We start from the raw sequence: 17,638 nt of genomic DNA on the forward strand, positions 1-17,638 counted from the left end.
TTTCTCTTAAAGAAAAAATTAAAATCATGGATCGGTTGAAAAATGAAGAAAAACCAGGAGTTCTTGCAAAAACTTTGAATTTAAATGAATTAACAATTCAAGCAATCAAACAAAATGAACATAAAATCTGAGAAAGTGTTATTGCTGGGTCAATGAAACTTTGTATGCAGTGCTCGTGTATGCAATATTCTAATGGGAAAAATGGAGAAATCTCTAATGATTTGGATAGAAGATTGCACTCAAAAGAAAATTCCTTTGGATGGAAATCTTATTATACAAAAAGCTCTCAAAGTTTATAAACATTTATAGTGCAGACCAGGTGTTCAATGCGGATGAATCCGGGTAATATTGGAAAAAAAAGCCAAAATACACCTATATTTCGAAAAATGAAAGATCAGCTCTTGGATTCAAAGTTTCCAAACATAGAATTACTCTACTGTTTTGTTATAACGCATCAGGTGATTACATAACAAAACCAATGTTCATTAACCGATCCTCAAATCCTCGTTACTTTTTAAAAAAATTAAAATTACTTCTATGAAAGATTAAAATATGTACTTTATTTTATTTTGCCTAAAATATTTATGCATTATGTGCAATGAACTTTACATATAATTTGTAATTTTTATAATTTTATACTATGTATTTGTTTCATAGTTTATGTTTTCTTAACATACATGAATTATCTGAATTAAATAAAAATATTTATTTTGTTGGATATATCAATGTTGTTTATACATACATCTTCAAGGCCCACCTTTCCTAATTGAGTTGTGGGGGCAACAGCTGCAAGAGGAACTTCCAATGGTCACGATCCTCTGCCACCAAGCTCAGGTGTTCTGGTGGGATTTCAAAACGTGTCCTCCCAAGGTTTTAGATATAATCTATCCAGTGAGTCCTTGGCCTCCCACCCTCTGGCTTGGCAAAGAGGGCCTGCTGAGGGAGCCTCTCTTGTGGCATTCTGACCAGGTGCCCGTACCAACGTAACTGTGATCTCTCAACAACATATATAAACAACAATGTTGTTTATGTAATTTAAAAAAAAAAAAAAAAAAAAAGACAAGAGCCTGTGTAGCTCAGTGGATGTGGCGTTTGCACACCACCGGGCTAGGCCGCACGAAGGAAGTCTTGGTTTCGAGTCTAGTCGGCGACTAGAGGAAATTTTTCTAAGCCTTTTTTCGACCGGTTCCCGAGTTAGTCGATCTCTGGCACGGGCAAGCAGGTTTTTCCTCCCGGAAACTCGGGTTTTTCGTCCTGTAAACTCAAGAAAATCGACCGTAGAACCCACATTATTTCAGACATTAAATATATTGTGTTAGGGTTAGAGACCACGAGATGGCGGCACATTTGAGCCGTCTCTCTTCACTGCGTACCGCTTAATTAGTGATAGCCTTGGGCCATCTGTCTCTGATTGGGTACCAGTGGAGATTGAACTGCCCACTCAGTCTCCAAAAAGTTAGATAGGGCTAAATGGCCTCGCCTACTCCCGTATATACGGGAATAAAAAGGCGTTAGCTGATTTTTTTTTTTTTTTTTTAAAAAAAAAGACGATTTCGGAACATAACCCTACTTTTTCTATGTGATCTGAGTTTCGTATAACGTGATTTATATAACAGCATTTCTATGGAGCCTAACTTCCGCATCATACGAGGGTTACCTATATTCTATATACCAACTCTAAAATGCTGAAGACAACTATGTGGCCATTCTAGAATTATATAATATGAGATCACAGAAAACTATCTCTAACTTTCTGCTTTCACAGTTAAATTCAATTTTGAGGTAAAACACCAAATACAAATAGCATTCAGATTAAAAAGTTATGTAGTTTTTCTTTCTGCATGGGAATTTCCATTGTGGCATTTATTTCATCACTGTCCTCTATAATCTTTATTTATTTCTTTTTTATTCCTTCATTCATTCAGTCTTACCTCTCAAATTCTTTAAATCACAATATAAGTAAAAGATTTCACTTGACTAATATCCTTGCATATATCTTCTTATAGTAAGCAAGTTTCCTTAAACATATATTTCCTTCATTTTACTGAGGCAGGGATGAAGAATAATTGCTCTGGAAACAATAGTACATTTAATTGAGCTGTTACAATACATTTAATTGAGAAGTTAAAAGGCACCTCCAACAAAAAAAACTTTACTGCATATTCCATCTTGCTCCATGGAACCACTTATTTCTCATAAAGAATGTAACATTCTCACTAATATACAAAGGCATGATGCATTATATTGTCCTTCAACAGCAATTATGCAGATAAAGATGCATATAAATATACATTTCCCATTTAATTCAGAAGTTTATTCTCCTTTCCAGCTCTCCTTCCTTGCTGTCATTACCCAGCGACTGCTGTTCTAAAAACTCACAACCAATGTACATGCCCATTACCGAGATTCAAAGTGAAACTCTAATGACAACATAGCTGCCATTACTACAGCGATTGAAAGCAAAATAGTATATAGAAGAGGAACACTACTATAAATAAACATACAATAACACACACACACACACACACACACACACACACACACACACACACACACACACACACACACACACACAACATTACTTCTACGTAATTCCCTAAGGATTGCAACATTATTGTAAGTGAGGCGATTATTTACATATATTTAAGTTTCCTTCCATTATGCCATTGCTTAACGACATGGATGTGGTAATACTAAGCATAGCAATCACATTAATTAATGCAAACCAATACATATATATATAATTACTTTATCATACAAAATTTATTTCTATTTATGAAATTTACACTCAGTATATATAATACTGTAAAAAATGAACATAATAAGTGAAACTATTATCTGAGATTTGTACACTATATTTTGGTCCTCCTCTAGGTCCTTTCCTATCATTTTTGCTTCCAACACTTGTTTTGCCAATTTTTTAATCTTCCATCCCGTTTAAATGATTATACTCTCTTAGATTAGCTCTGTACACATTGTTGAATATTGATAACATCAAGTTATTTTTTGATACCTTAATTTTTAATGTGATTCTGCCACTAATGCCATCAGTTTACTCTTGAAATTTTCTTCATATCTGTGGTCTGTAGTCTTTGATTCTTGTTTTATTTTTGTGATCTATATGTTAAAACTTATTTGAAGATTTCTCAAAATGACCCCAAATCCCTTGAGATGACAGTATGCATTCCCTCTTTTGGTCAGCATTCAAACATTTAGAGATTTGCTGATAGTTCTGCATGTCCAGATGTTGGTGGAAAATGACCCCAACTGGAAACCTGGATATACCCAAAGTCTTTGCAATGTTTTTTGGCTAGTATTCGTCTATCATCAAATATCATGGTATGCACTGCATCGATGTTTTCTACCCAACTGGCACTGTTGTTGGATATGCTGGAGTACAGTCTCTCACACAAAGTTTGGTGAATCTTAGTTGCATACTTTTCTTTCAGCATGAAAAACTTGATGATGGCCTGCAACTCTATGTCTTTGAATTTCTTCAAAACCTCCAACATGTCTTCTTATATATCCTAAAAGAAAAAAAAAACAAATTATTACAATCTGATGAAACATGGGGGTTAAAGGGTTTTAAGATTTGTTCTTTCTTGCAGATATATTAGTTGCTTTAATATCATTTCACCAGAATGTAATCTCACCAGAAATGCTTTGGGAAGGAGTCAAGATGATAATGCAGGATACAGCGTAGAAATATCTTGGCCCAATAAGAAAACCAAGAGACCCATGGATATCAGATTCAACATGGGAACTAATCAAAAGAAGGCGGCTGGAAAAACAAAGAGACACAGGGACTGAAGAATACAAGAGATTACATAGGGAAATCAGAAGAGCCATCAAGCAGGACAAGGAAAAGATCTATACTAATAAATGTGAAGAAATAGAGTTCCGGATGAGAAGGCATAATTATAAAAGGATGTTTTATTTAGTTCGAGACTTAAAGCATAAGTTTAAGCCTAAATTGAATGTCATCAAAGACAGGAATGGATCATTACTAATAGAAGAGTTGGAAATCAAAAACAGATGGAAAGAATACTGTGAGGAACTGCACAGCAGAGTGGATAAAGAAAATGTGGAGTCCTCCCACCAAGAAAGTTTTGATTTGGAACCTCCTCCACTTAGGCATGAAGTTGAAAGAGCGGTTAAGCAGCTCAACAGCAATAAGGCCCCAGGTCCAGATGAAATCCCAGCAGAGTTAATTAAGGCCACAGGGGATGGAGGGATAAGAGTGTTTCATAGATTGATTACAAGGATATGGGAGACAGGATCATGGCCTAGAGACTGGAAGAAGTCAGTTTTCATACCACTACACAAGAAAGGTGATAAGAAGGAATGCAAGAATTATAGAACTATTAGTTTGATATCTCATGCAAGCAAAATTTTATTAAAGATCATGCTAAATAGGATTGAGGCCCAAGTTGAGGCAGAGATGCCCAAGGAACAAGCAGGTTTTGGGAAAGGTAGGGGCACCAGAGATCAGATCCTTTGCCTTAGACAGATCATAGAAAAATATAAAGAATTCAGACTCCCTCTGGTAACGTGTTTCTTAGACTACTCTAAAGCTTTTGACTGTGTTGAGCATGTGAAACTGTGGGAAGTAATGAAAAGAATGGGTTTTCCTCAACACACTATCAGGTTGATAGCCAACTTGTATAAGGAGCAAGAAGCCACAGTAAGAACTGGTGTTGGATTGACTGACTGGCTTCAAGTCGGAAAAGGAGTTAGACAAGGATGTTTACTTTCTCCTCACTTGTTTAGTATATATGCAGAGGACATCATGCGTGAAGCATTGGATGAGCTCAGGACAGGAATTACGATAGGAGGTAGATTGATCAGTAATCTGAGGTACGCTGATGACACAGTACTCCTTTGTAATGACAAGGAAGAACTAGGACTAATTCTTGACAAAGTTAACAAGATCAGTAATAACAGAGGACTTCAACTCAATTCTAGCAAGACAAAGATCATGGTTCTCAAAGGAAAAACAAACAGAGAAGCTCTTGAGAAACAAGTGTATCTTAATGGAGAAAGAATTGAGAAAGTCAGCAAGTTTGAGTACCTGGGATCCATTATTAATGTGAAGAATTGCTGTTCAAAAGATGTCAGAAAAAGGTTAGGAATGGCTAAAACAACAATCAGAGACCTGTCTAAAATCTGGAAGGATGGATCTATCTCCATGGGAACAAAGTTGAGGATTTTAGATGCAGTTGTTTTTCCAACAGCGACTTATGGATGCGAGACTTGGAACCTAAAGAAGTCAGATAAGAAACGGATTTCTGCTTTTGAGATGTGGTGTTACAGAAGGCTGTTGAGGATATCATATACTGAAAGGCATACAAATGAATGGGTGTTAGAAAAGATTAGTAGAACTTTAAGGCTCCTTAAGGATATTGACAGAAGAAAGTTAAAATATTTTGGACACATAGAAAGGATGGAAGGAGGACTTCTCAGAACAGTAATAGAAGGTAAAGTTCCTGGAAAAAGAGGCAGGGGTAGACCATTAATGAGATGGATGGATGGATGGCGTGTGTGGAGTGACTGATCTTCAGAGAGTTGAGGCTGCCAGAAAAGCAAACAACAGGACTACATGGCGAGGCCTGGTGTGGAACATCATCGAGCATCGGAGTGACCATACGGCATCTGTAGATGCCCAGTGAACATAGAGAGAATATCATTTCTGTTCCAGATGTTTATCAGAACCTTTCTGCTTCCCCCTTGTAGGTGAGAGCATAGAAAACTTTCCTGCATTCTGAATGGAGAGTCTATAGAACAAGTAAAATATTTCAGCTATTTAGGCAAAGTTTTAGTGAGGATAGCAAATTAGATTATTAAATCAGAAACAGAATAAGCAAAGCTGGTATGGTTGGGAGCCAGTTAAATAAATTTATATGTAATAAGAAAGAAATTAGCCAAAACACTAAACTAGCAGCATACATAACAGTGTTCAACTCATTTTTAAGTTATGGATCTGCGAGTTGGGTTAGAGATAAAGCACCTGATCATAGATTAGAGACTTCAGATACAAGAGTTCTGAGAAAGATTAGGGAAGTGAACCAATGGCAGAATCATATTCAAAATAAAGACATTAGGAAGGAACTTGACAATGTTTGCATTCAAGAATGTGTGAGCAGGGCTAATATAAGGTGGTACGGTCATTTAAACAGAATGGGAGAGGAAAAGTTAGCAAAACAGGTGTTTAATGCCAAGATGGTAGGAAAAAGACTCCGAGGAAGACCAAGATCTAGGATGGATTGGTTCAGTCAGAAGTGCCTTTGAGGAACGAAACGTTAGATAAGACAATACTGGAGCACTGACAAGTAATAGACTTATTCAGAGAAAAACTGTTGATGGCAGATGCCTTAGTATCCTATAATGCAAGGCACCTCTCCTTTCAGATGTGAATGCTGTTATTCATTATGGAAAGGGTCATTACCCAGACTGGTTTCAACTTTTATTGGCTCTCCCCATAATGCATAGCAATATGCACATCTAAAAGGAAGTGTGTTTTGCATTATGGGATACTAAGGCAATTGATGTGAAGTCAACACCCTCTCTATACAAGTATCCTAATCAGGAAGACACTTCCTGTGCACTTGCTTACACTTGGGTAAATTATTAAACAAGAATATAATTTCTTGCCAAGTACAATTTACAGTTATTCCTTAATCTCATTAATTTCTTGCAGTGCAACTATCAGCATAATACACCACATGCAATCTCTTCAGCTAAAAGTGCATAACTTTATATTTTGCTGCACTACCAGGGAGGCATGTGACAAAGTTGCTTGCAAGGAAAAAATTCTGAACTTCATGGTGGATTCAAGAAATTAAAGGAGTAGTCCTGAAACAATAGATGAACAAAAGCCATGAGCCAACTTTGGTAAGAATGTAGACAATAAATATCAGGATAGTGGAAAAATGTTCTAGAGTTTTTTGAAAAAGAGCTTAGAAATGCAAGAAAGAGTATTATAAAAGGAATCAGAGATGACACGAAACTGAAGATAAAGATATCCTGTATGTTTGAAGTAATTACTTTGAAAGACTTAAATGAAACAAGCAGTTAGAGAAGAGTCATAGAAAATATTCAAGATGAATGCAATCAGTCATACATCTCAATACTTGAAATATATCCTTGAACTGCTAGAAGAGTTGATATACAATTTTACAGCAGCTACACTGCATAATATGGAAGGCATAATTAGAATGTTGAATTCTGGATGACTGAAGAAGGGCTCTCATAACGAGCATAAAATAAAATAAAAGAAAAAAAAAAAAAAAAAAAAGGAAAATAAAACTGAATGTGGGAATTACAGAGGAATTTCCATACTGGCAGATAAGATTTATGCAATCATATTTCAGAAGAGGCTAAGAAAAATGAAGGAAGAAGAAGAACAAATTGGCAAAAGGCCAAACAGGGATTGCCAAGATTAGATTTTCACTTTTAAACAAACAGTTGAGAAATCATGGAAATATAAGAATTTGTATTTTAGTTGTTAGATCTAAAAAAAAGTCATGTGATGGTGCCAAGAGAAAATATGTTAAAAATGCTACAATTACAGGGTGTAAATGGAACATTATATAGTGCAAAGTTATATAATGATGATAACTCCAAAATTATCATCATGCAAGAATGACAGATAGCTGTATTCACTGCTGCTGCTTTGTTATACTGACAATTTATCAAAATAAACTTACCTCTAGTAACAGAAGAATACTATTACTAATGATACAAATATACCTACCAATAATGCAGAAATCCAGTTAACCATCGCCACAGTATCAAAACAACTTGTAGATCTGCGAATGGTCAGTGTATGCGGTGAACCCGGAAGGTTAAAACTACGGAGAAGCCTTGTAAAGATCTATAATTAACAGCAAAATATGCCTAATTTCAGTTTATTAAATTTTAATATTTTTTGAAATTGTTATCTTTCTTAAAACAATACAAGATTTCAAACATGAAATAAATCAATTATATATATATTAGAAATCAGTAAATGATATAAATATATCACCACAACTCACCAGTGGAATGTATGGTTCCCAATCAATATAGCCAATATTATCAAATGCAAGTCGAGAAAACAGCCAGACTATATTCTAAAAAAGTTAAAGATAGTAAAAAAATAAATTCTATTAAAATAGAAATCTTAATAAGGTAAAATATAGACAACATTAAAAATTCTAAAAACATAACATCACAAACAATGTAATAATAGTAATATAATAGTAATATAGGAATCTATACTGAAGGAGTGCTTAAGAATCAAAACTATATAACTAAGAGGAGACCTCCACATAGCCTTTAAAGGAATGCAGAGAACTGACAGTGATTCTGACCTAATGTCCAATCCTCTCCTTCTCGTGGTGCACCCTGTTAGGTATCTCCTTGGATACTGAATGGACGAGGATGGGCTGGCAATTTGGGATTTAGCTGACCAAATTGTATTCTTAGCGGCCTAAACCAAAATTCCAAAATCATGGTACAACATGACAGAATTTCATGCCAGCTGGAGCATCACCGGTTAAACAATGCCCCCATTGTTTTCGCTAGGGAATCAGGGCAAACAGCAAAAAGTCAGCTACTAGAACAAATCCTAAAACCCAACCCAACTCAACATCACCAGAGTTCAAGATCAGTACTATCAACATAAGAAGCCTGAATACCAAAGAAATGGAGCTAGCTGAGGAATTGGATAAGTACCAAATTTACATAATAGGTGACAGAAACAAAAAAAGGCAAAAACCGGTGAGATCTTTCTGAGCAATAAATACAAAATGTTATATTCAGGCAATGACAATCAAGGAAAAGAAGGCATAGCTATAGTATTCAACACTAAATACAAGGCTAATCTTCTTGAATCACAGGCAGTCTCAAGTAGAGGGATATTATGGGCAAATATCAGAATGGAGAACCACAATAAAAAAGGAAAAGTTGGTACTTGTTGGGGATCTAAATAGCAGAGTAGGAAATGATTATCAGACATACAAAAATATTTTGGGAAAATTTGAGTTTTCCCAAAATATTTTTCCCATTTCAGTTTAACTAAAAACAACAATTATGAAAAGATAAGCAAAGAGAAACATGTTATATGTGAACCTAAGCTTTCAGATTCAATTCACAGATACTATCATATCCTGTACACCCCCATTAGGGTATATATATCAGGAATTTGATGATGATCTATACTGAAAAAAAGTTGCATTTTTTTTAAAAATTTTTGTTTCTATTTCTGTGTATTTATTTAACAGTCTTTCAACCAAATAATTGCACAGAGAAGATTATATGAATAACCCTTCTTCTGCACAATGATCATGCTGGGAAATTCCATTTGCAGAGTAGATATTGAATATCTGTAAGGTGACCTGTGTGGTGCATAAAATGTTTGTACAAAAAAAGAAGAAAAATAAATAAACTTTAAAAAAAAATGCCTGTCCTGGAGAGAGAGTTACTACACTGAAAATTACTACACTGCAGCATATTTACTTAAAACTGTCATAAGGAAAACTATTATGTGGTGGAACTTATGTAAATATCCTAATAATCTGCATCAAAAGTTATAATGATCCATTTCTGATGGATCGTATCATACACAAAATTTGTCTTACCTAAGTATGCCACTACAAATGATCTATTTAACATCAAAAGTGAAAGAATCAACAAATTTTAATACGATCCTAAATACAAAATTTAATAAGTTCCATTCAGCCATGTAGCATTATTAATCAGTTCAAATAATTTGCTAATAAAATAATCCAACTAAAATCTTTTAAACAACACGTACAGCTTCTTGCATAAGAGGCAGAAAGCTTTACCTCCCACTGAGTGAAAAACAGTAGTCTCTAGTTCCACCACCGTGAGTTGTGCTATGATCAAACAAATGAGCACAGCATATAAGCAGCTCAAACTGATGGCTGTTGTGCACACACATGACATGCACAACAAAAGAACCAGACAAACTGCAATTTAGCTTTCATTGAAATCTAATTTTCCTTTTCTGCTTTGGGATAAAATTAAGGCACTGCCAGTATAGTCCTAGTGGACCTTTCTAATGCTTTAAATAACAGTGGAGCCCAGTGTCACCAACTTTTTTCCAGAAGGTACAAAAAAAAATCTTTCACAGTGTATCAAAGTAGTATTCATGGCCAAAAGTAGAATAAGCATTCTTCATTTCTGTCAGTAAAACATGTTTTATATAGTTTTTTTCTGTGTTCTGTGACTTCTGATATGGTAGTGTATTGGCTATTTTTAAAAGTAAATTGCTGTTTTTAATAGCAAATATCAACCTATTCCACAGGGGGTTAATATGTTGATAGTTGGCTTGCAGCTCTTTCTGTGGAATAGGTTGATATTTGCTATTAAAAACAGCAATTTACTTTTAAAAATAGCCAATACAATACCATATCAGAAGTCACAGAACACAGAAAAAAATCTATATAAAACATGTTTTACTGACAGAAATGAAGAATGCTTATTCTACTTTTGGCCATGAATACTACTTTGATACACTGTGAAAGATTTTTTTTTGTACCTTCTGGAAAAAAGTTGGTGACACTGGGCTCCACTGTTATTTAAAGCATTAGAAAGGTCCACTAGGACTATACTGGCAGTGCCTTAATTCTACATTCTAATTCATTCCACAGAAATTCAATATGCTACAATTCAGTATTCTGTGCTGGCTAGTTAAATGTTCCAAGCTGTTCTCTTCAAATCACATTTTCAATTACTGCTTTGTGAAATCATGCAAAAAAGGTATACAATAAAATTGCCAGAATATGACATGCACAATTGTCCAGAACATCAATGTTGGATCTAGCAGTCATGATTCCATGCACTATGCACCAGTAGAAACAACCCAACAGTTATAGCTCCAGAGGTCATCAGTGGGATAACATGCTAGAAAAGAATTCTCTGTGCATCCTACATACCCAAGCTTGTCCAACTGAAACTGGTCATCCTCTGACTAGCCTTTACTCAACAGGATCAATTTCCATAGTTTCAGTACCCAAGTTCTGTATATTTTGGCCTCTGCAAATTGTGCATTCACTGTTATTAACAAAGGCTTCTGAGGTTTCAGCTCCTCCATGAGAATTTATCTCTCTCACACACACACACAAACTCTCTTTATGCATTATGATTTTGGTGTTAGGTTTCTAGAGAGAGCTTTGTTCACTGAGTATACTGAAGCACAAATTAAGGAAAACTTAAGCAATTAGGGTGGATGCAGAAGAGTGTGTATGAAGGCATTCATGAGGTGAGTGAGTGTGAGAATGACTAAAAAATGTGAATCTAGTCTCTAAAGTAAAAGCATTGAATAGGGTAATCAATTAAGGAAGTAACGCTGGTTGGGGACCTAAAGGGATGCTGCAGTTTTTGTATACTAATCGAGAAGAATCAGGAAGAAGAGGGAGGAATTTTTGGCAATGGTTAGTGCACCTCACCACAGTTATAGGCATTAGTGAGACTTGGTTAACAGCAGATGATTAGTGATAGGATGGAGGGGAGGGGGTACATAATAGCAGAAGAATTGTGGTCAAAAAAGAATAGGAGATAGGCAGGAGGGTGGCTGTTCATTTGAAGCAGTCTAGTGTGAGATCAAGGCCAACAGGAAAAAATATACAGTTGGTTGCTGTTATAGGTTGGGGGTCCAGGAATGATCTGGAAGACATGCACCAGCAAATTAGTACAATGAGTGCAAGTGGAGTGACTATTATGGGAGACTAACTATGCAGATATAGATTGGGGAGGAAGAAAGATCACTGACAGGAAATTAAATGGGATTTATCTCTCAAGTAATGGAGAGGACTAGGGGTGCAAGAGTACTGGACCTGGTCACAGGATTAGATCCGTAACCAAGATGGCTATATTGCCTCCAACTTGGGAAAGTGACCAAGCGGTCATGACCTGGGAGATTGCAAAATATGAGGAACATTCAGTCAAGAAGGGTTATACGTAGAACGGCTTAACAAGCTTAGGAAGAAGCTCGAAGCTGTACAATGGCATAAAACCATGCAATGGAATGAGGTTAGTAGTGCATGGGAGACAGTTAAGAGGCATCTAGGGAAAGTAATATTAAACCAAAGGTAAGGAGGGTAACCTTTGTATACTGATTTACCTGATTTAACTCCTACCTGATTTACCCTCCTTACCTTTGGTATACAAAGGTAAGGAGGGTAAATCACATAGGAGTTAAATGGATGAGCAGTATCATTAAGCATGAGCTGCAAAAAAAAAAAGAAAGAAAGAAAGAAATTTTGGAGAGTATACAAGGAGAAAGGCAACCAGCTCAAGAACAGTACAAAGGTCAGGCAAGAATGGTGACCAGCATGGTAAGGAAGGCAAAATTAGATGGCAAGAAGAAACTAGCTGAGAAGGTCAAAGGGTTCTTTCGTTATGTGGCAATAAGAAGAAGGATGACTATGCAAGAATAACCTTAATGAGTGCTGATGGTGATGAGGTGACAGATGCAGATAAAATAATTGAGTTACTGAGTTATTGTTTTGCAAGGGTATATCAGCCAAGTGAGATTAATGCTGTGACATACAGTATGGACTGATGTGGAAACAGAGGTGGATATATGAGCTTATTAGGATATCGCAGAATCTCAATGTAAATACAATTGTGCAAATTAGATAGTACATCTGCTCGCGTTTCGTGGGAATGTGCAAGGGAACTGGCAATGCCTCTGACTAGAATTTTTAATTTAAGTCTCAGCTCTAGTAGAGTTCAAAGGGAATGAAAGAGCACAAAATAATTACCTTGCATAAGGGAGAGTCTAAGGCTGCAGTAGCAAATTATAGACCATTAGTATCTCAGGAGTGGTAGTAAAAGTACTGGAAAAATTGGTCAAAAAGAGAATTCAAGAATGGGTGCATAAAATGATATCTATGAGGGGAACATGGCTTTGTGAAGGGTCGGTCATGCCTTAGTAATTTACTAACTTTTTATAATAGAGGGCTGAGTTGGATAAATGAAATGGATACATGCTGATTCTGCAGAATTTTTCAAAGGCAACTGACAGAATATCACATGAAACTCTGTTATGCAAATTGGAACAAACAGGAATGGACATGAAACTGGTTATGTGTATAAGAGAATGGCTGCTGGACAGATATCAAAAAGTGGAGGAACAGAATCCAGGAGAAAGCAGGTGACTAGTGGTGTGCTGGAGGGTTCTGTGTGAGGACTATTACTGTTAATTTTGTACATATATTATTTAGGAAATAATCTGAAAGGAAATATTCAGTTGTTTGCTGATGATGCAAAATTGGGTAGAATAATAGTTAATAAAAGCAATGTGGAGAGTTTGCAGAACAATTTCAACAGACTGTCAGTATGGACAAGTATGGGTGTCAGTTTAATGTGGAGATATGTAAAGTTATGCATTCTGGGATAAATAGATTACAAGATGTGTATCGCATTGATGGAACTACACTCCAGGAAATAGATGAAGGTAGAAATTTAGGAGTGGTAGTAGATAGATAGAGAGTTAAAGTTTAGAAGACATATTGCTAAAGTAGATACATGGCTATTGAGGAAACACTAACAAGTAGAGATAAGAAAGTTGTTATTCCTCTTTGTAAGGCACTGATAGATCTACATCTGAATTACTGTGCTCAGGACTGGTCTCTTGGGAGATGAAGGTGGTGGATAGGATTCAGAGGTGAGCGACCAAGATGGTGAGTAGTCTGTGGAACATTCCCCACGAGGATAGATTGAAGGTGTATGTGTGTCAATTGCAGAAATTGACAGATGAAAAAGAGGGGGATGTGATAAAAACAATTAAGTTACTTAAAGGATTTTTATAGGATTGATGCAGGGGAAATGTTTCAGCACTTGGCTAGAGACGAAAGAACAAGAGGTTATCCCTGGAGGTTGAGTAAAGGAATGGTTAGTAGGGGGTGTGGAAACTAGATTTTTTGCTTGGAAAGTTATGAATGGATGGAATAGGTTTGCAGTGTCAGTCGTGAGTGCTTTGTCTGTTAATGGCTTCAAGGTATGATAGATTATGTGGGTCTCCTGCAATGAGTCTTTGGAACTCCATGGAGGCACCTATACAATAATAATAATCATAAAAATACTTATAGAGTGGCATGTGGCTGTTCTCATCTTCAAACACAGATTCCCTTGGATCTGATGCCAAGAGGAATGGCTTCTCAGGAATATCGGCTCCTATAAGTCAGCATTTTAGATCTATCAGATCATATTTTAGGTTGAGCATCACCTATGGATTTCCATATCTTCACTCAACTGGGAATATGAAAATATTAATTGCTGCACAATGACAAGTTCAGACATTTTTCGCCGAATGATATGCGACATAATTTCCTCACTTTCTTGATGATAGATGAATACCAGCCAAAAACATTGCAAAGACTCTGGGGATATCCAGGGAATGAGTTGGGATCATTATCCACCAACATCTAGACATGCAGAACTCTCAATTTCAATCCTTTCTTTTAATGGCTGCTACAGCAAAAATATTATCTACAAAATTCTTCATACTACCTCAACTAAAAATACAAACAAACTAGATTCCATTAGGACTAAAGCCATTCCATATACATTAAAGAAATATTGGATAAAATCAACAAAATACTACACAAACACAATCTTTTTTATGCCACCTTTAAACCTCTTGCAAAATTAAAGAACTTATTCAACTCTTCCAAGGACCCCTTTCTTCTCTTCGTCTAGCCTGGAGTGTACCATATTCAATGCACATGCAACTTGCCTTATACAGGTGAAACTGGATGTGCAATTCCTATCTGGAAAACGGACATAAACAACACATTAAATTTAACAATTGTGGTAAATCTGGCCTTCCAAACATGGAACTTTTTCAAGCCACTTCAGAACTCTATTAAGTAGAGAAGAGGGGTTTACACCAGGTGGTGAAATTTATCTACCACCTAAAGACAATCACAAACATTCATGTCCACAGCAGGATTTAAACCTGCACCTTGAGAGAGTGGAGGCCAGATATGCTAATCACTTGGCATTTGGGGCAGCAAATCTATTCATTCTTTAATATAAATTTTATATCCCTTTTTATTTAAGAATACCTGTCCATGTACTCAAAATTAAATAAATAAATGATGATGTTGTATTATGTTAAATGTATAGGTTAAAGGACTTCTTCGACTTTTGCTTTGGTTCTCACTATATATCAATGACAGCAGGCTGAAACAGAGAACTCAAGAGGAAGAAGGAAATAAACTGGAACAGGTTAAAAAAATTAATTAATTTTTTAATTAGAGAAAAGTTAAATTATGAAAAAACTACTATATTATAGAATTAATAGAAGTCATAATAGATCATCCTGGATGATCTACTATGACTACACTTAAAAATATTTGGAAAAATACATATTTCTTCAAAGAACTGTTGGGGGTACCACTGAGCAAAGTATATGGTACTCCCATTGAGATATAGCACAGCATTAATATCCTCAGGTAGATGAAGATTTTGATACAATGTTATATCTCTGTGCAATATTATCATATAGCCATAAACTGTTAACCAGATAAAAAAAAAAAAGATTAAAGTTAACTGTCATAAAGAAAAATAAAAATCACATAAATAAGTCAAGATGCAAATTCTTGGGGAGGAGGAGAGAATTTAAAAAGGTACACGGTATGTAATAATCTCCTCATTTTATGCAATGTTATCTTATAGCAGCAAAGACCAACTAGCCATACATGATACAATCTTATTCACCTGCAGGATGTTAACACATTCCTGTCTAATTCATTTTTCCAAGGTGTTTTTTTAAAAGTATGGCCCTTACGAGAATCACTCACTGCGGATATATGTTTTTCTTTCTTTATTTCATTCAATTTGTTATTTTATTTGTTTTTTTTTTTCCCTCCCAACAAGGATGAAATCTTGGGCAGTGTAAATAACTTATTGTATGATTATAATTCTATCATTTTATTTTTTTAATTATGATTTTATTTAAGAAGATTCAGAGACAAGTGACTAAGTTGGTGACAGACCTGTGGAATGCTCCCTATGAGAATAGGGTGAAGGCATGTGGGTTACAAAGTTTAACTGATAGGCAGAAACAAGAGAACATGATAAAAACTTTTAAGATATTAAAGGGGTTTTATAAAATTGATGCAAAGGAAATTTTTCAATATATATGACAAATAGAGAACTAGGGGCTATCTGTGGAAATTGTGTAAGAGTGTAGTTAGTAAGGGGTGTGTGTGTGTGGACTAGACTTTTTGCAGGGAGAGTGTTGAATGAGTAGAATGGATTGCCAGAATTAGTTGTGAGTTTCCTCACAGTGAATGAGTTTAAGAAGAGGTATGAAAGATTTTGTGTGTATAATAGTTAGTTTTAGTCTCTCACAATGAGTCTGTGGACTCCATGGTGACATCTATAATAAGAATAATAATGAATAATAAGAATAAAACATTTTGTCAGGAATTTGGGAAATGAAGTAAAATAAGAATTAGTTATTCAAGAACCATCAGACAAGAAACCTGTAAAAAATTTTAGAGTGAAGAACTAAATAATACTAGTTGTTGAATAAACCTAAAAAAATGCTAGTTGTTAAATAAAATATTCAAGTAATGAAACCAGAACAAGCAGTAACACTAAAAATAAGTATCCATTACATTTATTAATTACATTAACTGTCTCATAAGTTACACTAAGATATCAGTACGAAAATGAATTACGTACATGCTCCCAGCCAAGTCCACTATGACAGTTCTGCCAAATGTCCATGAATTCATTAAACCATAATCTGTTTTGAAAAAAAATACATATAAACAGAATTAAAAAAATTACATGGCACCTATGAAAAAACATTATACTCTTAACACCAATCTAGAAAATGATTTTTAAGAAAATAAATTACCAACTTATTAGTGTGTTGGTAGCAGTAACTAAGTATATACTTCAAACTTGCATAATCCTAGTTAAAAATTACTTCACAGAATGAATACTTAGTTTCTGTACTTATACATTTTTTTCTCTATGTAAAGCAAAATATATTTCTGTAGACATCACATAATATTTATAACAATTTGTTAGAATTTATGATCTTCAGATATTTTTTAGTTTAGTTTCGACTTTCAAATCAGCTGAGTGACAATGCATCTTTATGCCAGCTGCCTCTCCATGGTAGATGGAATTGGGTATTCTGTAAATATGCTTATACTTTTCCACATTTGTTTTCCATGCATAAAAGGACAGCTGTGAAAGTTCTATTACATGCCAATTATGACCTCAGAGATATAATGTCATGCCAAATAGCTAATTCATATTCAATTCAAGTTTAATGACTGACAATTAAGTGTGTATACATTACACTGTGCAAAAGATTGAAATGCATTTCAATCTTTTTCTTATATTGATAATAGTAATAATTCAACAAAGCAATACAAAAACAGTTACTATAATGTTAATACTTGCTAGTTCTGTGGCTTTTTTTAAACTACTAATGACATTCCTGGGCCATAAATGACCCGAATAGACAATGTTTTGCTGAAATGCATAAACGTAATCAAGCAGATAAATAAAATGTGTCTGTTTAACGATATTTCTGAAATCATCCTAAAGTACTTTTAAAGTTTATACAGACTACAGTGCTTTGTAATTCACTAGAAATTGA

The 17,638-nt window shown here is 35.1% G+C and overlaps 1 protein-coding gene across 1 annotated transcript in view; it reads right to left on the bottom strand.

Moving 5' to 3' along the window:
* LOC150097399 (proteasome activator complex subunit 4-like) overlaps positions 1-17,638 on the bottom strand; it is a 646,748-nt gene that overhangs the window by 566,041 nt on the left and 63,069 nt on the right. The window contains exons 6-8 of the mRNA XM_090407543.1: positions 16,705-16,768; positions 8,037-8,111; positions 7,754-7,873 (exon numbers count right to left, since the gene is read on the bottom strand). Coding sequence (XP_090263669.1) covers positions 7,754-7,873; positions 8,037-8,111; positions 16,705-16,768 — 259 coding nt within the window. The remainder of the gene's footprint in view (positions 1-7,753; positions 7,874-8,036; positions 8,112-16,704; positions 16,769-17,638) is intronic.

The sequence above is a fragment of the Typopeltis vanoorti genome, chromosome 17 (genome assembly GCF_054136105.1).
Source record: "Typopeltis vanoorti isolate ZY-2024b chromosome 17, IOZ_Tvanoo_1.0, whole genome shotgun sequence".
Taxonomy (NCBI): domain Eukaryota; kingdom Metazoa; phylum Arthropoda; class Arachnida; order Uropygi; family Thelyphonidae; genus Typopeltis; species Typopeltis vanoorti.